Genomic DNA, 23,768 nt, shown 5'->3' with positions numbered 1-23,768 from the left:
TTAAGAGGCAGCTTCTCCTGTGGCTACTTTTGAAGTATATTGATTGCCTATTTAGTAGGCAGAAGAGAAAATGTGGCTTTCAATATCGTATTGCAGCTGTTATTTCTGTAATTCAGGACTGGGAAATGGAAAAAAATGGGGGGCATCTCTGCAAATGATAGACTGAGTTTATTCCTAACCCACATCTTTTAGACCACTGACTTGGTTTTTGTTTTAATGTGTTTTAAAGACAGATACACACTATTCCATACTGTCTCTTCTGTTGTGTTTGTCTGATTCTCCATCCAACACCACCTATGTTGAAAAACCAAAAGTCAAAGAAGTGGGTAAGTTTACAAGATTTTTGTATTGCTAATGAAACATACAACCCTAATGCAATCTGATAAGAAGGACATTTTTCCTTTCCATTTTATTGTCTCCTTCACTTCAAAGTGCTTTATTGATTGTATTTTTATTATTTATTCATTTAAAATAGCTTGCAAATTTTTCCTACCCCATTTATGTTGCATTATTTAATTAAGTTTTCCAGCCACCGATGTACCTCGGGAATTCTTTTTGACATGCGCCGCTATCACTTCCTAGCATTCTCCACCTTTCTGCAGTGCTTACATGCTCAGAGACAGACAGCGGGTTTCTATCCTCAGTCTCTGTCTTGCACCTCAATAGGAGGTCTGTTGAAACAGCTTTGGTGATGTAAATTCCTAAGTTCCCTATGTACTCAAGGAAAATGAGATACCTTTGAAGGTTTCCAGAGGGAGATCCCAGCTGCCTGCTTTCTAAAGTAGGACTGTTGCGCTCAGTGCCCAAAAATGAGGCTTGTGCCTAAAAATGAGGCTTGTGCTTAAGTTTGAGTGGATGCCATCCCCCATTTGTTTATAGTGTTGTATCATACACTGAAAGAAGACTATTTCAGACTAACCTAAAGAAAATCTTGCATCTTAAGATTCCTTTTTGAATGATCTCTGCACATTCCCTCGGCGGTGTTTTGAATGCACTTTCAGCCCATTCCAGGAATGTGAATATGAAGAGGTTATCTCAAACAGCACTAATTACAGTTGAGTAAGCTTCATGTTTTAGATATAATATATTGTAAGTGTGATTGTTATTTTAAAAGTATTATACATCACATCATGGATATATGGTGTCTTTTTCGGAGAGTGAGGCCGTTCTCGCTTTATGTTGTTTACAGTCCAGGATCCTTGTGCATATGTAAGTTGTACATATGGAATGTTTCCACTGAGCTAAATGGGACTAGTCACAATAAGTGATATGTTGCGTTCTTGCATGTTTTTCCAGGATTGAAGCATAGGGTAGTGTAACATAATACAGATAAACGTACTGATGGTATGCTGTGTTGCATATTTTGAGTGTATAAGCAACAAAATTGAGAATTAATAAATAAGGAATATATGTGATGTCACAATTTCCATGTCATGTTGAAAGTCTGTAACACTGTTAAAGAAACAGTGGTGTAACCTTGAGAGGAAGGGAATGTCTTTTGTTTTAGAGTAACAATGTAATTTTAACTTTGGAAATATTTTTAGAGGAAAAGTCAGAGTGAGGTGATACTTACTATTTTTATATTTATACTTCTCTCAGAAAAGGAAGAAGAATTTGATTGGGGAAAGTATTTGATGGAAGGAGAAGAAATTTACTTTGGCCCAGGCATAGATACACCAGTAAGTAATTTCTTAAGGTAAAATACCCAAGCTGTATGAATGGTTACTATGTCATAACGGAGCTATATGAGAGACCTAGTTGAGTTGGCCGAGTTTGTATGCTCTGTGTGTCAGTTCTCCTAGGATTCCCTAATATATCTGTCTTACTTAATACCATGAAATACACATAGACCCAAGCAGAGTAACAGTAATACAAATGCTTTTGGTTTTTACCATGTTTTGACTTAGTCCTGCAACTAAACTGACTTCTTCTGCTGACCCTGCCTGTTCCTAATCAGAATTTGGTGTAGTTCTGTGATTTTCTCCAGTTGTCTCATTTGTCCAATTATTAATATTATGTATAACTTAAATCTGTCTCTGATAGACAGTTATATTAGTCTTACTGTCCTGAATTTACTTTATAGTAGAAGAAAGAAAAGAATAGTTTATGTTTGGCTTGAATAGGAAGTGAATATAGACCTGTCTGCTATGTTGTACTAAAGTGTACTCATTTTTGTTGCACTCAATAGGATTGGTCTGGAGAAAGCGAAGAGGAGGAAGACACTCAGCCTTTGAGCAGAGAGGACTCGGGTATTCAAGTAGACAGGACACCTTTAGAAGACCACGACCCAAATAAGAAAACAGTACCTAATGTTTCCTGGAAAGGTTAGAATAAGCTATAATTCTTCTTTTATAGTCATACATACTCAAATTTAGCAAGTAATGCAGCTTTATTATTCTTTAGTATTGTGGTTTAGACCTGTAATTGTAGTGTTAAGGTGCACCTGACTGTTCACTACTGCTTTTTTTTTTTTAATTATTTTTAACAGTAAAGAAGCAGTATGAAAGGTTTGATCTGATCTCCACTGCAGCTAATGAATAAGACTCTGCTTATTTCAGTTGAACGATACATGGGTATTCCATTATACAAATGAAAATTTCTACAATAAATGTAGCATGTAGTTGTATGGATATAATGTAAATTTTTATTATCGAGTATCAGAACGCTGAAACAGAATGTGGTTGACAGCAGAAACAGTTGACTCAGTTCTGAGTATGAAGTGTTTTAGAAAACATAAAATTACACAGTTAACACACTAGTGGCTTACTCTTGAATAGCTTCAAGGAGTATTAACTTCAGGGAGTATTTTTGCACAGATTATTGTAGGATACAGAATGCCTTCTATAAGATGACTGCTTAATATTCATGTTGCATAAGTAGTAACTAGCTAACTGGAATTAGGTACAGTTTACTTGGTAATCACTTTAAGAAATAAACATTTTTGGGTAATGTACTAAACAGTTTTAATGGTTGTAAGTTGTAACTTACCTGAAAAGATCTGTGATTCTTCAGCTGAGTGGATAGGCATATTAATAACCTTTTCCTGTCTTTTATAACTGTTTATAAGCATTTCCTGACTAAATAAAAATACCTCACTGACTGTCAGGTATGTTCACAGTCGGTGAACCTGATGCCCGCAGCTGGCTGGAGCAGCATGTTGTTCCCCAGTACTGGACAGGAAGAGCTCCTCGTTTTTCACATAGTTTGCACTTGCATTCCAACCTAGCTGCAGTCTGGTAAGAAAAAAGGTTTGCTTACATATTCCTTTCTGGTATATAATACTAAATTATGACTTTATTAAATGTCATTACTGTGGAAGCATTAAGATAATATAGTTATTAGAGGTATTGTTACAAACAGAATGAAAAGGATGTGAATTAATGAGATGAACAAATTAGCTGTTTTTTCTATAAAGAGATTCTTTTATTTAGTTTTTATGAAGTTTGTCACATAAAAGAGGGGTTTCCTTTTCAAAGAAGCAAATCTTACTGTTGAATACAAAGGTCTCTGAGGACTAATATACATGGGGTGTAAGTGTTCCTGGAAGTGAGGAGTTCTCTGAAGTTTAAATTTTTGTTTGTTTTTCTGGTCTCCTTTACAAAGTTAGTCTTAAATGTGCATTTTGTCTGGGGAAGGAACATAAAGCACTATATCATTGTGATCTTCTGTGGTTTTGGAAAGAAAATGAGAAGAAAGTTCAATTAAAACAACCAAAAACCAAAGCCAACAACACTCCTCCTGTCCCCGCCCTGTCCCAAATGTACTGCAGTAATGTAGATCAGTAGATTTGTCTTTGCTTCCTTAATTTAATGATATTCTTAAACAAGGAGTTAATGAGCTGACACTAAAGCAGATTTATCTAGCCAGTTATGAACCAGAATTTGCAGTAAGTGTTGGATCAGTAGCATAATTCAGTGCTTTTGCATTGCTTTTTCAGTGTTGTTAGCAGATGTATATTTATGTATATATATATGTATGTATGATATATAGCCACTATTACTTAATTTGGATTTTTGAATTTTGAACATAGCATAAATTTTACCACTGACAGTAGTGAGTCACAATACTACATGCATGAATAATCATTTATAGTTCACTGAAATATGAAAAATACTGTGGAAGATTTACAAAGAATTATGTAACACGAGGTCATAAGAGAAAGTTTCCATTTCTTAAGTAAACTTTTGGGCAAAAGTGTGAATTTTTTTATACAGATGCTTTTTAACTTAGTGTTTTTAACAGAAAGTAACTATAAATTTTCAGTGTTGAATGAGAAATAATAAAATAATCAAGGATCAAGAATTAAAAAAAAACCCAAACAAACACAACTGAAACCCACAAAACCCAGACCAACACATAGTCAGTGCTTCTGATATTTGGAGTCAATTGCTCGTCTTGCTGTCTATGACTAAATGACATATGAATGCTTTCCGTAATATTTTGCTTAACAGTGCTAAAGCAAACTCTGCTTTTGTTTATGTACTTAAAATTCCACCATGAGCATTGAATCTATTAATGAGAACTAAACTGAGTCTTAAGTTTATTGCTTCATTCTTACTTCGAGGTGATTCAGCTGTTATTTCAGCCATTAAATTGCTTACATTTCTTTTTTTTTCTAAGGGACCACCATTTGTACACCAGTAACCCTTTATATGTGCCGGAAGAGAGAACACTGGTCACTGAAACACAGGTTATACGGGAAACTCTTTGGTAAGAGCAACATCCCAAAGCTTGTATTTTAACTTCCAGTGTTCCTCTCAAGGAAATGAGACTTATCTTTGATGTTGTGTCTGAAGAAAGAATTACTACTGAGCTTTTAGCTTGCACCATTGCTGACAATAAAGGTGCTGATTATGTGTGTTAACCATTCAGGTTCACAAAGAAGAAAGTAGCTTACTATTACTTGTATGCATTGATTCTTCAAGTCTAACTGTTAAGGGGAACCAGTGTGTTCTTACCCTGCCCCTGTGGATTTTTTTCATACAGTGTCCAATTTTAGAAAGTAAATCTGAGACATCCTATAGCTGGAAATTATCTCAACTGGAAAGGAACTTTAGGTGATATTTTATTGATGCCAGGGTTTTATTGTTTTGGTTCTAGCAACAACCTAAAATACCAGTAGCCTTATAGTTGGTCTGTGGTCCCCCGTTATTTCAAGAAAAGAAACTTTTAGGCAAGGAAAGCTAATTCTTTTATTGTTTCTTTTCAAGGCTACTTTCAGGAGTGAAAAAGCTTTTTATATTTCAGCTGAATGATGGAAAAGTGGCTGTGCGGAATGATATCACTGTAACTCATTTAACCCATGTAAGTTGTTTCTGAATCTCAGCTGAATATAGCTGGCATTAGGAAGGTGTAATTTGTGGGGGAATAGGAAGTTAAACTGCCTGCAGAAAAATCACATTCCCACAATTGTGTTTTGGCTAAATTAAGAACATTTGACTAAATAAAACTAGATGGGCTGTTCCTATATCTGAGAGTGTAATGAAGCAGTAGAGAGGGCAGGATTTTATTATATTTTAATTCATAAAAATAGCTCATTATTTCATTTGTAGGCTTTCCTAAATACGAATTTTTGTTAGATGGTTCTAAAAAGGTTGGGTTTTTTCTTTTCTAGAATTGCCTGAGATCTGTATTGGAGCAGATAGCGGCATACGGTCAGGTTGTGTTTAGACTACAGAAGTTTATTGATGAAGTGATGGGACACACCCCAGAAAACATAACGCATGGAACAGTTTCTACTCCAAAGAAAACTACCGAAGCCCCGTTCAGAACCTACCAAGCTTTTATGTGGGCCTTGTATAAATATTTCATTAGCTTTAAAGAAGAACTTACTGAAATTGAAAAATGCATAATCAACAAAGGTACAGTGAAAGGGAATTTTTCCTAGAGGAAATTTTTATAAGAGGGAAACATGAAAATCATTATGCAGGTACATTTTGAAACTGTGAAAGATGCCATGCTGTATTTTAAAACCTCATTAATAACATTGAAAAAATATTTTGTGGTGGGTGTTACTTTTTTACAGGTTTGGTTTATTTTTTCCAGATAAAACTGTCACGCTTTCAATAGTAATAGATAAATTGTCTCCCCGACTGGCACAGCTGAAAGTACTTCACAAGGTTTTCAGCACAGGAGTAGCAGAAGTGCCACCTGACACTAGAAATGTTGTACGAGCATCTCATCTGCTGAATACTCTCTACAAAGCTATTCTTGAATATGACAGTGTTGGAGAAGCATCTGAGCAAATGGTAGGGAAGATAATTCCTTCCTTAGTAGAACCACACACTGGAAAAATCAGTAACTTAAAGTTCTTTATGGTGATGGAGTACCCCAGTCTTTGTCTATCAAGGATTGAGGACAGATTTTCTAGCCATAATACATTACTGTTTTCTCACGAGTTCCCTCAATCTGGACAAAATTTGCTTTATGATAAGATCAGCAGCAATGTGCTTTTAGAACTGACGGGAGGAACTGTAGGCAGAGGCCAAGAAGCTGTTACGGAAGAGGGAGTTTTGAAACAGCTTTTCCTCGTTCTATTTCTATAGCCGCATTCAGTTAAAACTGAAATGCAGGGGTTTGGGTTTTTACAGTAACTTGTTGATTATACTACTAAAAATATAGTTGATGTCATTATGTCCTTTTGTCTTCCTGTTTTCTGTGTTATAAAACCACAGAAAGTTTTATGACTATTCCTTACAGTTGAAGACATGTTAAGAGTGAAGAAGATGAAAATTGCTGTTTGGGTGTAAATGATGACAAAAGTAACAAGGGGAAGCAAGCAAATGTGGGCTTACATTAAAACTACTAAAGCTGTAATTTTTAGTTTAATATTTTATATTTTAAAATCCTTATGCATAGTCATGTATATCTTAAAAACTACAGTTACACAATTAAGAGGTTGGGCTTTGCCATAGTGCTTCTAACGTTTAGTGTAAAAATGTTCAGACATTTTTTCTCCCCTCCCCCCCCCCTTTTTTTTTTTCTTTAAATTCAGGTATCCCTTCTGTTCTCTCTCTGGGTTGAAACTGTGAGGCCATACTTACAGACAGTGGATGAGTGGATAGTCCATGGTAATTTGTTTGATCCTGCAAAGGAATTTATCATTCAGAGGTAGGGATGCTGGTACTGGATGCACAAAATGCTGTGCAAGTATGAATACAAGATAGAACCTGGGAAGTAAAGGGTGACAATAAAAGTGGGTTCCAACACTATTTTACTTAAGTAGAATTAATTTCTTAGTCATACTTTTATAACTTGTCTCAAATTTCCCATTAGGGAAATTGCATTAGGTTTGGAGCCCTACCAGGTAGTGTCCTGCAATAGAAATCAATTGGTTTATTTTTTCCATCTATAATAAATAGTCAGCCATCTGAGTATGTTGGCTTTTCTAAAAGCGATTAACTCTTTTCAAAACCAAGACATTTGCAAAAAATACTTATACTAATCTATGGTTGTTATAAATCAGATGCTGTTTAGAATTAAAATACCTGTTGCACATGTCATAAACATCCTAGCTGTTAATTTTTCTTCTGTTTGAATGCTGAATTTTGCTGGTCCCTCTTTTGACAGCTTGGAGTAGAAAGCAAGTTTAGAAATTAGAATTTTGGCTAATAGTTGCAAATCCATTTTCCCCTATCTGCCAAACTTAATTTAACCTCTGTCTTTCACAGCAGATAAGCATGAAGTAAGAGAAAAGCTCTACTACTGCCCTAATAAGTCCATAGTAGCTGAGATTTTTAACATCCTTATCATGTTGTACTTGACTTTTCTTTCCATGGTTCTGTTGTGCTTTCAGTGCTACCAACAGGAGTGGTAGCTTCCAACTTTTATCTGTATTTGTGCTTCATTTTAATTATGTAATTTAGGTTATTTTCCATGAGACTTCAAAGACCAAGCAGTGTATCTGATGTAAACAACACACACAAAAAAAAAATCAAAGCAAACTACAAATGGAGCTTCACCTACTCTAGAATTTTTCAGCTTTCCCAGTGGTGTTTGCTTCATTGTAGGTTTTACATAAATCTGCAAGTCAATCACTAATACTTTCGTTACTAAGGATGCACGCCACTGTGAATAGTTAACTTCCCCAATAAATTTCATCACAGTTACTCTATTTACTTTGTTTTGGGGATTTAATTGGTTATACAGTTTTTATCTCCTGTGAGCTGATTCTTTACCCTGCTGAAGCTGTCATCCTTTCTAGAGGTGTTTGGATAGCTTGTGATACGGATGAGCTTACTCCAAGTGCTTTGTGCGTATTCCAAGAGAAAGGCAAAGCATAAAGTGAAGATGATGAAACTTCATTACTAGAAGGTGCTTATCCTTTGAAAAGGGAAATCTTCATCAGCTTTTTATTTCTTCACAGAAACAAGAATGTTCCAGTTAATCACAGAGATTTTTGGTATGCTACCTACACATTATATAGTGTGTCAGAGAAGACAGAGAATGAGGAGAAGATGAGTGATAATGCCAGTGCCAGTTCTGGCAGTGATCAGGCCCCTTCAAGCAGGCAACACACTATGGTGTCTTTTCTGAAACCTGTGCTAAAGCAAATCATCATGGCTGGGAAGTCCATGCAGCTGTTGAAGAATCTTCAGAGCAAAGATGGCTCTCCACAGCAGGCAGCATCGAGAGGTGAGGTGTCAGTTTGTGGACTGTCATGCCTGAGGATATCTAACAGTATGGGTGCATTTTTTTTGTATTAGTGTTTGCATGGTTCTAGAATAATAGAGTGCTCCATGCTGAATATCAGCATCATGATTGGTAACTTCAGGTCTGATTGATTGAAAACACTCTTCCAGTGCAAACATGTGGAAAGAGCAAAGTGAATAAAGATTGAGTGTTCCCTTTGCATTTTGTTGCTTTACATTTTTCTTATGCTTCTTTTCATGTGGTTGCAAAACTGGGGTTTTATGAGACAAAAGAAAACAGCCTCTATATTTGAATTCTAACACTGTTTTAATAAATCGTTGTTTTTAATTACTAAGTGGTTGAATAGTTCTGAGATAGGATGTGGAACTTTTTTTTTAAAAAAGCTTACTAATAATCAGATGAAAGCTGTTTGGGTATTTGGGGTATTTATCTTGATTGTAAAATAGTACAACATTTTACTCAATGCTGTCTGGGTTTTTTTTGTATTTTCTTTAAGGAAAAAAAATTTTTTTTTTACATTTCTTGATGTTTGGAAGGCAGAAATAGTTCACTTATTTTGGAGACTCTCTGGGTTTATTCCCCCTTTTGCTATGAGAGTATTATCTGTTCCAGTGAATACTGAAAGGTTGTGTCAGGTGCTAAGAATGAACTGCTGTTCACCTGAGGGAGGAAGTTCTCCAACAGTCTCAGAAATATTTCATGTTTCAGACACCCATTCAGCAACTGATTTGAACAGCTGCCTGTCCATAGGCATTGGGTTAGTCTTGCTGTTTTAGCAATACTAATTTAAATGCATATTTGAGTGTTTCTCTGAATAGTGGCCTAAACTTAGTATGTTGAAAGGTAGCAAGTAAATGTTGGACTATAAAGTAGTTTTTTTTAGTTCAGGTAATGTTTTCTCTTAGAACAAAATCTTACAGTTGAACATGTTGCCCAATTTAGATGCTGAACGAAAGAGTTTATATACACTGTTCTTGGAATCGGTGCAGTCTCGCCTGCGGCATGGGGAAGAGTCTGTTCCAGATATTATTACAGAACAGCAGGCCACAAAGCAGAGCCTGATAAAGATGCAGTCTATAGCAGAAAGACACTTGGAACTGGATGATGTTCATGATCCACTGCTGGCTATTAATTTTGCCAGGTAAATGAATGATCTACCTGCTGTGTTGTTGGGAGCAGTGTTCTGCCTGGTAACATTTGGTAGACTAAATTTTTATTGCTGCTGCTGCTGCTGCAGACAGGCAAGCACAGAATAAAGAGGAACACCAACAGCCAGTGATAGAAGCTAAATAAATACTACCCTTGTGCTTAGTTGATGAAAACCAGTTAAAACATAGTGAAGAATCTGATGCTTATATCTGTTAGGGTAGAAATGGGAGTAGTCTTTAACATAACAGGCTTTTAGCAAGCGTTCTATTAGTGCTGTGAAATCTAAATGTTTAAATGTGTTTGCTTGGAATTTGTACATGATGTCCTCGATTATCACCGAGGATATTCTTTGACGAATGCAGTTTCAGTTCTGCTGTGTTTAAATAATTTAACTTCAAAAGCCTTCCAAAATTCATATTAGTTGCATAAAAATTCTTCATATGTCTCCTACAGAGATTCTAAATGTTTTGGAAATCAGCAGGAGAGATGAATTCCTAAAATCTTACTTTGTGATTACAAATCAGAAAATAGCTGTTTATCCTTTTCTGAATAGTAGTTGGTGATTTATGTGTTTTCATTTAATTCCTAGGAGGCGTTTGCTTTAAAGAAATCATAATTAATAGTAGATAAGACTCTATTACTTCTCTTGTTCTTTGGGACTATCCCATGTGGCAAAATTGATGGATTAAGTCAATGTCTGACTCATCCAGTCTATCAAGGCAGGAGTTGCTCTGAGCTGGACTTGATTTTACAATGCATTCAGACAACAAGTAGCTTTTACTCTGCTCTTGTGAGACCTCACTTGCAATATTGTGTGCAGTTCTGGTGTCCTCAACATAAAAAGGACATGGAACTGTTAGAACAAGTCCAGAGGAGGGCCACGAGGATGATCAGGGAACTGGAGCACCTCCTGTGTGAAGACAGGCTGAGGAAGTTGGGGCTGTTCAGCCTGGAGAAGAGAAGGCTGCTTGGAGACCTTATAGCAGCCTTCCAGTATCTGAAGGGGGGCTATAATGCTGCTGGGGATGGACTCTTCATTAGGGACTGTAGTGACAGGACATGGGGTAATGCTTTAAAACTTAAACAGGGGAAGTTTAGATTAGGTATAAGGAAGAAGTTCTTTACTGTAGGGGTGATGAGGCACTGGAATGGGTTGCCTGGGGAAGCTGTGGCTGCCCCATCCCTGGCAGTGTTCAAGGCCAGGTTAGACAAAGCCTTGAGTGACATGGTTTAGTGTGAGGTGTCCCTGCCCATGGCAGGGGGGTTGGAACTAGATGATCTTAAGGTCCTTTCCAGCCCTAGCTATTCTATGATTCAGTTTCTATGATAATAAAGCTTTCCAAGTGTAGACTGCAGATATTCTCTTCTCATGATGTAATATCACAGATAATATAAAGGGATCCCATATTTAAGGTACCTCAAACCAATTCTACTTGTGTGGTGTTTTTTTGTTTATTTGGGTTTTTGGTGGTTAAAAATTTTCCTTATTTTTCTTTCCTGGGAAGTTCACTTGGCTGCTGTATAAGCACAGGGTAGCTTTTAGAGCGAATGGGTTTGTTTGTTAAGCTGTATAGTGTTTGAACTTGATGTTGTTTTTCAGAATTATTCCTTGAGTGGTTCTGTGATTCTATTATGCTATCCTTTTGGGTGTCCTAATGCCTGGTTATACAAAACCAGTATGAAGGATCACTTAATAGGCTTGATATGTGCTATAGTTATGAAACAGCTTTTATTATTACTTCTGCACCATATATTTTAGAGTATCCAATTTTGATTAAAAACTTTGAAGGTATGACATTTCTTTGTTTATATATTATATGAATTATGAACCTTCTTCCTTAAGTAGTTTGTTTTGGTTTTGAAGATTGTATTTGGAACAGGGTGACTTTCATGAGAAGTTTACTGGTGGAGATATTTGTGTGGATAGATCCTCAGAATCTGTGACCTGCCAGACTTTTGAACTGACATTGAGGTCTTGCCTTTATCCACACATAGACAAGCAATACTTGGAATGCTGTGGTAATCTAATGCAAACCTTAAAAAAGGATTACAGGTAAGAAAGTAGATTTGGTTTTCCTTAACTTTTTTTTCCTCGAATTAGTAGTGGTGTGCCATACACTAAAAGCAGCCATTTTATGTTGTGTTGCTACTCCTAATTTGATAACAAACAATAAAATCATTAAGGAGGAAAGGTGGATCTAACATGATAGAATCCTGGGTGAAAACTTGGTCTAGCTTAAATGAACAGCAAAGCTATAATTTGCTTCAGTGGATATTCAACAGCAGAATTGTTTCAAACAGTACTTTTAGTAGTGTTATCATTTGAAACTGTAAGAGAAATTTTAGGAATCTGTTTGGAATAGTTAGTAATTTTATAGTCACAGTTCTTACGAGAGTACTATGCTTCCTACTTAATCAGAAAAGGAAAATCCATATAATAATTTTCTGAAGCCCCATACTGAAGTCACTTAGAACTCTCCTTGAAATTGCATCTCTTCTCTGAGTTCTGTTTAGGGAGAAGGACTGGATTTCCAAACTCTAAGCTGTTCTGTAGCCTGCTTACAGGAAAAAAAATGACTTGGTTATTTTGTATTATATGAATGCATGTGAAAGCTACCTGAGCATTAAGCAAAGGATTTTCTGTGGACTTCTTTAAGTGTGTGTGCAGTACTTAGTTCTTGTAGTGAAGAGTTTTTAAGATTTTTATTTCTGTAACAGTTGTGTTTTGATTTCACTTGTATGATTAAGACTGAGGTAATGTTACACATTTGTTCCTGTTTAGGCTTGTGGAATATTTGCAGGCAATGAGAAACTTTTTCTTACTTGAAGCTGGAGATACCATGTATGACTTCTATACATCTATTTTTGACAAAATTAGAGAAAAGGAAACTTGGCAGAATGTTGCTTTCTTAAATGTGCAACTTCAAGAAGCAGTTGGGCAACGCTATCCAGAGGACAGTGCAAGGTAAAAAGCAAAATATAGTAGAGTTCTGTTTCTTTCATACTTACCGGTACTAATGTACTTAAATTGCATAGCACAAAATGAACTGCCATGTACTCATTAAAAGAATCCCCATTTTAATAAAGTTTTGAACTATTGTTACCTCTTTTACCCAAGTCCCCCAGATTAAATCCGTTGGTATTTAGAATGAGAAATTAAAAACCAATGAAACTAACCAGTATTTTAGAACAGTTTATCACCAATTAAATCACATGTTTCCTTGCATAGGTTATCTATATCCTTTGAAAGTGTTGATGCAGCAAAGAAGAAACTCCCTGTCCACGCCTTAGATGGTTTGACATTGAGTTACAAGGTAATGAGTTAATATTACTGTAATTCTTATTCTAGAATGGATTTGAAATGTTGCATTAAAGTGACTTTTCTGTCTTGATTATCCTCTCCTCCTCTTAGGTTCCTTGGCCTGTGGATATAGTTATAAGCTTAGAGTGCCAAAAAATTTACAATCAAGTTTTTCTGCTCTTACTGCAAATAAAATGGGCCAAGTATAGTCTAGACGTTTTACGATTTGATGGTAAGAAACTTCTTCAATGTAAGATAATATAAGAACTTGTTCAGTGGTCTAAGAACATAAATAATCTGTTGCTTTCTGCAATAAGTAGTAATAATTTATAAAACTAGTTTACTGTTACTACTAGTAAATAGTAAATTTACTACTAGTAAATTATAAACTAGTAAACTAGTTTTATAAACTACTTAGAATTTTGATTCAGCCTGTAAAATATTTCTCTCTATTAGCTTTTAAAATTGAAAATTATACATTAAGCAGGGCATGTTTTTCACCTCTCTTTGGCCTCAGGGACAGCACTATTTATGCATTCCCTTTGTCTCTCATTCAGGTCTAGTTAGTTACGTTAGAAACTTGTTACTTCTTTCTTCAGACCTTGCTGTTGAAAGATCTGTCCACCACACCCTAATGTTTTGCTTTATGTGTAGTCCAAATTTTTATGAGTGATACCTTGCCAACAAGTTAAGAAAACAAGAAAAACAAATACTGATTGAAAAAGACAGACAGTTGGGAATACAGTCTCTATGCTGCAATTTAGGTACTTAGGGGTTATGGAAAGAGATGTTTGTCTCTTTCACCAGGGTAATGTTTATACTCTTCCTGTCCCATATAAAATGGATACACACTTCATGTCCTAGAAAAATAAATTAGGAAGTCAATGGGGTCCATATGTGTTTTGTACATCGGTTAAGTAATAATCTTCCTAAAATTATAGTTTTCTCTTGTGTAAACTTTATGGATATGGCTTTGTGCCCTTTGTGTCTTTTCCCCTTTGTAGAGGTATAAAATATATATATTTATTTTAATGTAGATTTTTTTTGTCCTTTTACATAATAGTTCTTAAATAGCATTTCCTGTTCTAGTATTTATCAAATTGTGTTGTACTTACGCTGTCAAACTATTCAGCATATTGTTGTTAAAACAACACATCCGAATTACAAGAAAAATATCAGTGTTGTGTGCAGAATAATAAGAAATTAAAAAAAAATCAGTTTTAAGTAACATTTTAGCTACAGTTTGCATAAGTACTTCAGTATAACACTCTTGCCTCTTCTTTTTAGAACTAGTCTGTGCTGCAGAAAATCCACAGGTTAAAGAAGGAACTTCATTACAACAAGGAACGCTTCCTTTATTTTCACCACAACCAGAAAGTATAAAACAGCAAATACATCGCATGTTCCTCTTAAGAGTGAAACTCATGCATTTTGTTAACAGCCTCCACAACTACATCATGACTAGGGTTTGTCTTCTATCACAATTCCATTTATATTAAGAACTTGTAAAAATCTTAGTCTAATGTCCTTTCTTCAAAATTACTTTAGGTTGAACATGTTTCAGTTTTAACTTGGCAGTTTTAAATCAGTAATCCTAAAAATGTTTTAGAAGGTCTATATGCACATGATTGATCTTTGGATATTACTAGCTCTTTTTGACTGTTTCTTCTGGAGCTAGATGACTGAAGCATAGTCATATAAAAATAGGTTTCTATAAGCTGTTACTCTCTTAAGAGCTATAATGCTTATGAAAGTGTTACACAGACATTTTAGTTAAACAGATCCTTATCAAAAATCTCTAGTACACAGACCCGAAAGCATAAACATGACTTCTCAAATATAAAGGCAAAGCCTGTAGATTCATATCTGCTCTACAATTGTCTTTTGTTTGCCTTTAATAAAATTCATACATTCCAGTTCAGCTCCTCTGGGGATAATCTGTCTGCCCTTGTGCAATGGCAGTATTCCTGTTTGTGTGAGGAATGCTATTATTTAGTCATAAGAAGAGCTCAAATATTTTATTATTGATGGTACGTTGTTGTTGATGGTAATTTGGGGAGTGAGCCTAAAATTTGAGACAGAAGAGTGAATGAATCAGGAAGTTTTAGGCACTGCCAGAAGACAATCATAAGCACTTGTGTGAAGCATGGAATTTAATAACTGGTCTTCTTTTTAAGATTCTTCACAGTACGGGCTTGGAGTTTCAGCATCAGGTAGAAGAAGCCAAAGATTTAGATCAGTTGATAAAGATACATTACAGATATCTATCTACAATCCATGATCGCTGCCTCCTGAGAGAAAAGGTGGGTAAAAAACGAATGGCATGTTTGATACATTGAGTTTAGCTCTAATTATGCTGCCTGTTTTGCAGTTCATACATACTAAGAAATACACAGCTGCTCTTCCAGAGTTGACACTGAGATACCGTGTTCCTTGCAAGTCTCGGATCAATTCTGTCAAGGAGAGAAGACAAAATTAAATTCTTTGTACTGGATTTTACATGACTTATTTGTTTTAAAGAGATGGGAGGATTTGATCAAACTGAGGCTTGGTAGTGTGATGAGGAATATACATACTGGTGTGGCAGGAAATACAGGTACATGGATAGCATTGTAGACTTTTATCCCACAGGCTGTCTGTGCATAGTCCTCATTAAAGTACTCAGCCATGAAATGAATTAGAGAACAAATGCAGAACACAGATTTGGAGAAATCACATTGTATTTAGGAGGTTGTTTTTACAGCTGAGATTAAATGGCATGGGATACCCTTGCACTCTAGCTTAATAATGAAAATTGTACTTAGCAATTAATTTCTGACTGTTATTCCTTTTGATTTGATCCTTATTTTAGGTGAGCTTTGTGAAAGAAGCTATAATGAAAGTGTTAAATTTAGTACTGATGTTTGCAGACCGTTGGCAGGCTGGTTTGGGAGCTTGGAAGTAAGTATAGATACCTAAAATTCCACATGATCATAATTTCACAGCTAAGAATTTGATTTTGAGATTTTGTGTGTCTGTGAAATAAAAGGACATTGCTGTGTTTAACTTTAAAAAGCTGTAATCATTTTACACTCCAGTTGCTATTTCTTAGCAAAAGTGCAGTTTATTTTAGATAGAACTTAACAAGTTCTATGCATTTGTGTATATTCAGTATTTGCTATTTAAAAAGGTGGCCAATATATAACTTGTATTTGAAAAGATTGTAGAGCACAGCAACAAAGAGGGTTTTCTTTTCCTTCACTGGTAAAATAGGAGGTTCACAGGTTTGTTTTATGATTATGTTCCTTGATGATTTAAAACTGTAGGCAGCTAGATGATGACATTCATTAATCGGTTTCTGAAAAATTGAATTATTTAGTTTGGCCTTCATTTTAGAAGGCAATACATTTTTGTTTTCCTTTAATGAAAAACACCTTCATTTAAATCTAATCTCTAAACCTCCCTATTTTGCTAATCTGGACTGTCCAAATTAGAAAGCCTTTGTAAAAAAAATGGTAAAATGGTGAAACTGTTGAAGTCAATGAAAGTTCTGCAATTGACTTCGGAGTCAAGATTTTAATGCAAAATGTTTGATTCCATTAGTACAAATGCCCTTTCACCAGCTTTGTTGCCTTCATGTGGATGCATTTGAATACCTCCTTCGATTGTTGGGCCCAGAACTGCACACAGTGCTCAGTGTGAGGCTGCACCATTGCTGAATACATCAGGGGAACCACCTCATTTGACCAGTTGGTGATGCTGTGTTTGATGCGCCTTAAGGTGCAGTTCGCCCTCCTGGCTGCCAGGGCACGCTGCTGATTCCTGTGGAGCCTGCTGCTGACCAGCACCCCCAGATTCCTTTTTACAGGACTGCTCTCCAGGCACTCCTGTCCCAGTTTATAGTTTATACTTTAGCTTCTGTAACTTGCTGCTTGCAGAATGAATGGTAGTGGGCAACTCTCCAAGGCTATGTCTAACACTCAAGGGTTGATCTATGGTCCTGAGGCAAGCTGATGTGGACTGGCTCACATTAATTTTTTTCAGGACTAATTCTCTTTGGCATAAATGTTACCTGGAGCTTGGATCCTGCTGTCTTGTGTCACTAGGAAGTTGCTATTTTTGGAGTGCTTTTCAGATTCAAAGTGTCGAAAATAATTTGTGAAGTCTGTTGATTGAAGCTTGGGGCACGTGGTTGTCTACTCTTGGATGTGGCAGGAAAAAGTCATAGCTGATGTAGTGTTGTTATATCCTTTTGGTAGGGGGGAGGGGGGGAAGGAATGACTTGCTGTCAACTAAATCTTCTCCCTTCTTTGGTGAGTACTAGCTGGCACAGTCCAGAGTGGAATTCAAGAGCTGATAGTAAAGCAGCATGGTTGTCCCTGTTTTATTTGGCAGTTTAGGTTTACCCCAATTTGTTCTAAAGCAATAAGGACCAGGAATTGATGTCTTAAAATACAAAACTAGGTAGGAGTAACAGTTGTCAGGTAGCACCAGGCAGTTCTTCCTTGTCACTGCTGAGATTTCTAAGATGATGAGGGAATTAATGCTGTTGTGATAGAGCTCAGATGCTTCTGTCAAAACTGCCTTTGGTTCTAGAAGTGGTATGCACAGGCATAACTGAAATCCAGTTAGTTTAAGCCAGATTGCTATACAAAGCGTACTTTTGTCATTTACTGTGGAGTTTTGGTCATATTTTAAAGGCAATGCGGTGGCTAGTCTGTTAAGCATTCATCTGTTAAACTGTTTTGTAGGATGGAATCCATAGAGAAGATGGAATCTGATTTTAAAAACTGTCACATGTTTCTTGTAACTGTTCTCAATAAAGCCGTCTGTCGAGGCTCTTTTCCTCACTGTAAGTACAAGAAGCTTTTCACATACCTGCACTTAATGGGACACAAGCTTTACTAGGACTGTATTTATGTTTTAATCTGGTTTAATGTTTGTCAGTACATCTTAAAGAATCTCACTTTGTGAGGTATTCCAAAAGACATGAAGCCTTACTACTTGTGAACTTCATTATTTTTTTGGAGTATTTGTGCCATGCTTTTTAATGACAGCTGTCTTCAGTTTACCAGCTCTCTTGATGAGGGGATGCTGATGTAGCCAAGCAGGTGAAACAAATGAATTAAGTTTAGTTCTGTAGGGCATGAAAGAGCATTCTTTTTGTTGTTGGATGACGGTTAGCTGTGATGTGTCTTGAACAGATAGAATTTTAGTATTGTGGTGTCTCAGCTGCAACTGTACAAAGCTCTTGGCTCTGTCCATCTATTGGAAGTTATGTAGCAGAAACAGCAGAAGATGACATGTCTGTGCTTCTACTTGCAGCCTGATACTAGCTTAAATAGCTAATCCGTGCCAGTTTGGGTTGAATGGGGTTAGCTGAGATGTAGATGCATACAGGTTTCTACACCACACGTAGATGTGGCACTTGGAGACATTGTTTACTGGTGGACTTGACAGTGCTAGATTGATGGTTGGACTTGAAGATCTTAAAGGTCTTTTCCAACCTAAATAATTCTGTGATTCTAAATATTATCTGACATCACTGCTATTCGGTCTACAAGAGCCTTGTGTGCAAAAACCTTCTGTGACAATGGCTTACTTCATGTAATCCCTCACAATGTTTATTCTTTTTGTGTGTGTGTGTGTGTTCAGCAGTTAATATTACAAAGAAAAGGAGCTAATTTCTTACCAGTTCTTACTGCTGGAAATAACTAATGGATAACTGATGATTGAAGTGGTGAAATATTGTTTGAAATGTCAGAGATTCATAAAATGTCATGCAGTCTTAGATCTTTTAAGTGTTAACAATTCAGAAAATAAACTGGGATCTTCCTTTTAAACTACAGAATTGTATATTGCAATAAGTGTTTTCAGGCTGTTGTAATACAAATATTAACTACTTTTTTATGGTTTGGTTCACAGTGGAATCTTTAGCTTTGTCACTGATGGCTGGCATGGAACAAAGTTCTGAGTCCGTTGAATTGGTAAAGAACTGAAAGCAGCATTTATGTTGACATTCTCATGTTAAAAAGCTGTAATCATTTTACACTCCAATTGGAAATGCTTATAGCTAAATGGCATTGAGGGTTTGGAGCTGTGTAAAATAGCTGAAAATGTAAATAATGTACAGGTAAAGTATTTTGGCTGTGGGAGTATTTTCCTCTGTATGTATATGTTTCAGCATCAAAAACCATGTACAGTGTAAAATTCATCCTGTGTAAACAATCTTATTTAAAATACAGAAAATGTATTTCATGTTGTAAAAAGGATTTATTTTTTGTTGAATTAGAAATAATTGCTGATTTACCCTTTTCCATTGCTTTTGCAGCTGTGAATAGGTCATAGGGCAGTGTGGAATGGTGTGACTCAATTCTTACTATTCAAAAGGCTTATTTTTGGCCTTTTTTCCTTTGAAAAAAGGGCTAAGAAGCATTCTTATTTGCTTAATGGTTCTTAAGAACTCTTTGGGAACAGTTATGACTGTTACAATAAGCTGATGTAAAAAATACAAGATTAACTTATCAAAATGGATTGTTCGAGACCATAAAATACCAATATTTTTATGTTAAATTATCAAGTGCTTAATTTTAGGGGCAACTCTTGTCAGTTTAAGTAGGATCAAGATCACAGTGTGTAATGTATTAAACTGTTGGATTGTTGACATTTCTTAGAGGTGGCCAGGTATGACTTGACTGTTCTCCTCCTTCTAAGCATTTTGCAAACAAACATTACTTCCAGTTGTTGATGTCTTGTAAAGCAGTAGATTGTAATGCAGAAAGGTACATTTCTAGAGAAGTAAATGTGGAACATATTCTGGGCAAGGTGACTTGCCCTGTCTCTTCCCCATGAACATTTCTCAGTAATTCTGGCTTCAGTACCCCTGCATTTAAAAAGAGAAAATCAATCATAGCCATTTCTCTATTTGTTTAGTTGAATAAATAAAATATTTAATAATTGGAATTTTGCTGTTGTGTGTGTTTCTGCTGAAATCCAGTTGTTAACCCAGAGTTTGAGAGATGTTTCTGCAAGGTAAATGGAGTACATTACTACCAACTGGGAGACTGTGTGGCTGACATAAAGCTGTTTTTTCTTCATCTGTGAACTAATAATTGCTTTCAATGAAAAAGAACATTTGGATTCTTGTTTAAACAGGAGATATCAAAAGATTCTTACAATTTATATCCATAAAATGTTTTCAGGAAAAAAAATGCATTTCCTTTCGAAGTGTAACACTGGGAAACTTTCTGCTGCCTCATGGCATGTCTTTGCGTTTGTCTGAGTGGAGGTTTTGCTTTAGAGAACACTGTTTGTATTGTGCTCTGCTACCACATGACACACTTTTCCAAGTGGATGTGTTTTGTGGTAGGTGGACACCTATTGACAGAAGTAATTCATACTTTACCATGACTGGTTTCCATTTGTTGTTTACTGCATGTAGAGCCATGTGCATGTTTTCTAACTGCTTCTTTCTCACTCAGTAAAACTGAATAGATTAAAAATAGTTTTAGAGGGCATATATGTACTAGGAAGCCCAGCACTTGTATGCACTACTTCATTACTTTTTGAGTATATGTATGTCTTGTACTCTATGCTCTAAAAAATTCTAAGTAGTAACTGCTTTATTTCTCCTCTCTATAAAGTGGATATCTCCAGTGCCATTACTGCTTTTTATAGACTTACCTTGGATAATATTAACTAGATATGGGAGAAAAGAAGCTTCAATCCTTCATGTTGTTGAAATAATAATTCCTAGTAAATCCCTTTGCAGAATTTAGTTATCTGAAAGACCCCATGGAAGTGAAAGCTTTTGCTGTTCTACCCAGTTTCCTGCTTAGGAATTAACCTTCCATTCTGCTGAGCACAGAGGAATATCTAGCTGTAGCAATGTTGGCTGATTCTAGTTATAGACATTCTTCATGCTTTGCTTTTCATGTGTCAGTAATACTTAGCTGGCAAATACCCTTGAATGAGTCTTCCTTAATGGCATACTTTTTCTTTAGAACCACAGAAAAATAAGTCCGTACGTTTCAGCGTTCATGCCACCAAGACCTTTTCATCACTTCTACCTCACAGTAGTTAAAATGGCTATTTACCTGTTTGGAAAAGAAGAAGGCTTTTAGTGAGGTTTGGGGTATTTTAGCTATTTATTTACTCAAATTTTCTTGTAATGTTTTCTTATTGATTTATTTTTATTTTTTTTACAGCAATGCTGTTACTTGGATTTTGTCCTGGGTCCATTCCTTCTGGATGTTTTTTGACCCTGTTTCCAAATTTTTATCAGGTATCTCTGAATTAATTTGAATTTTAACTTTTGGATGCTCTCCCTCTTTGACAGAGGAGACCTAGCATTTGAGTATGCTTCACTTGCACTTCTGGAATTTCAAGTAAGCAATTACAAAGATGCTAGAAGAATGAGGCCTAACTTATTGCATGCGTGTATAGATTTAAGGGGGTTTTGTCATAGTTCTTTTATAAGGTGTCAAGTCTAGCTAAGGGAAAGCATATTAAAATACCCAGTAAAGCACAGAAACTGAACTAAGTTTCTGAAGGGGTATAAAATTCTTTAGGGAAGAGCACACTGCATTACTGGATGTTGTCACAGTTTCTTCTATACATCATTCCCACTTTTGTTTGTCTTTATTTTCTGGGTGCACTCTCTCATAAAAGTTGCTGCATAGAAGCCCTTATCTATCTGGCTCAGTACCGTTCTTCCTTCTCCTTTTCTTTCCTCTGGCTTCTATAATCTCTAGACCACATTTTACCACAGACGTAGTAAATTCTCTAATGCTTTCTTTGCTATTTAGTTTTAATAACGCCTAATTATCCACTAGGTCCTTGAGGACCTCTGCTTGTATTAAGCTATTGATACCCAAAAGTTTAGCAACCAGTTCTTGATTGTGTGGTTTCCATGGTAGCATGGATTAAAGATAACATCTCTAAAATGCAGGCTAATTAAAGATATATATAAAAATAATTTCCCTCTGATGTGCTTTTTATCTTACTAACCACAGAGATTTACAATTTTCCAGCTTTCTGCCTGTACTCTTGCACACTTGCAGAAAAACTCTGACTTACTGATATATTTCGTGTTGATTGTGTTAAACAATGGCTTGTGCTGCACTGTATGTTTATTGCTGGGAAGGATCACAGGTCTTGGGGGCTGGGGAGCTTATAGAGTTACCAGTGACAGAGGCTGGGGTAGAGAGTGGGTGAGATGAATTGCCTAATGTACATGCTCTAGTGTCCTGCATGAACAAAATGAATGTGATTTATAATAGAATCAAGAAGGGACTTAAGGCTTGTTCATGTCTGTCAGTGAGTTGGTGGTTAGACTGTGGTTGCAAAATCAGAGAGTACATCAGCTTCTTACACATAGCAGACACCTTGAGGCAGCACAAGATTCCTGGTGAAGCTCTTGGTCTGCTGTGGAATGAAACTCTTATGTGGATTCCTGTGGACTCCTGACTTTGGATAAATACTATAAAGTCCAAAGAAATATCAAAAGTAAAATGAAAATAGGTGTACTTCAGGAAACTGGCATGTGGATGTCTGTGCCTAGCATGGTGCCTTCAACAAAGGCTTTATCTGGTCTTCAGATAGTTGCATTTAGCTTTTTACTGCCATACTATGATGTTCATCTGCTTTAGGTGTAGGGTACGTAAATTGCTAGGAGCATGATACCTTAGTGTTCTGGATCTCGCTAGAGATTGTTGACAGGCATGGGTTAAATACCAGGTTTAAATAAATACCACCCAAGAAAGGGCTGTTTGAAATCCCAAGTCTAGCCCTTGGCCTTATAAAAACCACACCTAACCTCCAGTTAGTGATGGGAGATCGGTTAACAGCTCAATTAGGAATACATGTATATTTTAGCTAGGCCCAGAAGGCCCACGTTCAATGTGGCTGGAGTAATTAAGAAGGATGGATATAGTATGGAGTGAAGCGGGTCATAGACACCCCCTGAACGCCTTTAATCAAGCATTGTCGTAAGCAGTGCTTAAATAGCACAAAAGTGGGAAGAGCAGTGAGCCATGAGGGCACTGCACAGTTAAATCAGGCAGCTGGAGTGATGTGAAGTGGGCTCTTTTAAAATGGTTCTGATAAGCACCATGTTACATGAGAACATAGACATCTAGACGGTAAAATGTGGTTGTCCTCAAATTCCAGTATCAAGTAATAGAAAAGCAACACAAACCTTGACTAGCTGCACATCATCATCAGTATTTTGTTATCTGACTTTATGGGTAGCTATAAACTTGAGTACAGGAATGCTGATGAAAAGCATATTGCTTCAGCACTGGGGAAGTAGCTCCTTCACCTGCACAAAAGGTTCCTTTAAAGGAGCATTGCAGGGCCTGTCCTTAGGATCAGCAGCTATTGCTCAGATGGTATGGTTTGTGGGAAAGGGAGGATTGCACTGGAAAATATCAGTTGTTGTTTTACTTTAGAAATGAAAGCATCCAGCTTTTGTGTTTTATAGTTTTGGCCAAGCTGGGTTTGATGATAGGTGTGTAAGGAGCTGTGAAGGGTGAAATTCGTTCATTTGGTCTGTGCACTGAAAATGCTTATGAATATATACAGACAGAGAAGGATAAGGAGCCACATCCTAGAAAAGGGTGTATTGCAGCACTGGGGAAAATAGGGCTGTGAAGATGTGTCTATGATACAGTGAAATGGTAACAGT

General features: G+C 36.3%; 1 protein-coding gene across 6 annotated transcripts in view; it reads left to right on the top strand.

Annotated features, from left to right (window-relative positions):
- Nucleotides 1-20,044, top strand: part of TUBGCP5 (tubulin gamma complex component 5) — a 57,071-nt gene extending 37,027 nt beyond the window's left edge. For 3 of the 6 annotated variants that reach the window (XM_031050983.2, XM_034060251.1, XM_031050981.2), the window contains 21 exons: nt 230-326; nt 944-1,054; nt 1,600-1,679; nt 2,189-2,324; nt 3,107-3,236; nt 4,621-4,710; nt 5,211-5,304; nt 5,615-5,861; nt 6,046-6,248; nt 6,995-7,110; nt 8,366-8,634; nt 9,595-9,793; nt 11,666-11,854; nt 12,584-12,766; nt 13,031-13,115; nt 13,214-13,334; nt 14,390-14,568; nt 15,280-15,405; nt 15,954-16,042; nt 17,833-17,933; nt 19,007-20,044. In XM_031050983.2, coding sequence (XP_030906843.2) covers nt 230-326; nt 944-1,054; nt 1,600-1,679; nt 2,189-2,324; nt 3,107-3,236; nt 4,621-4,710; nt 5,211-5,304; nt 5,615-5,861; nt 6,046-6,248; nt 6,995-7,110; nt 8,366-8,634; nt 9,595-9,793; nt 11,666-11,854; nt 12,584-12,766; nt 13,031-13,115; nt 13,214-13,334; nt 14,390-14,568; nt 15,280-15,405; nt 15,954-16,042; nt 17,833-17,933; nt 19,007-19,080 — 2,919 coding nt within the window. In that variant the 3' untranslated portion in view covers nt 19,081-20,044. The remainder of the gene's footprint in view (nt 1-229; nt 327-943; nt 1,055-1,599; nt 1,680-2,188; nt 2,325-3,106; nt 3,237-4,620; nt 4,711-5,210; nt 5,305-5,614; nt 5,862-6,045; nt 6,249-6,994; nt 7,111-8,365; nt 8,635-9,594; nt 9,794-11,665; nt 11,855-12,583; nt 12,767-13,030; nt 13,116-13,213; nt 13,335-14,389; nt 14,569-15,279; nt 15,406-15,953; nt 16,043-17,832; nt 17,934-19,006) is intronic. The other 3 variants (XM_013129635.3, XM_031050984.2, XM_031050985.2) reach the window with 3 other exon arrangements.
- Nucleotides 20,045-23,768: the final 3,724 nt, after the last annotated feature.

The sequence above is a fragment of the Melopsittacus undulatus genome, chromosome 2 (assembly GCF_012275295.1).
Source record: "Melopsittacus undulatus isolate bMelUnd1 chromosome 2, bMelUnd1.mat.Z, whole genome shotgun sequence".
NCBI lineage: Eukaryota > Metazoa > Chordata > Aves > Psittaciformes > Psittaculidae > Melopsittacus > Melopsittacus undulatus.
This window is presented reverse-complemented; position numbering and strand designations above follow the sequence as displayed.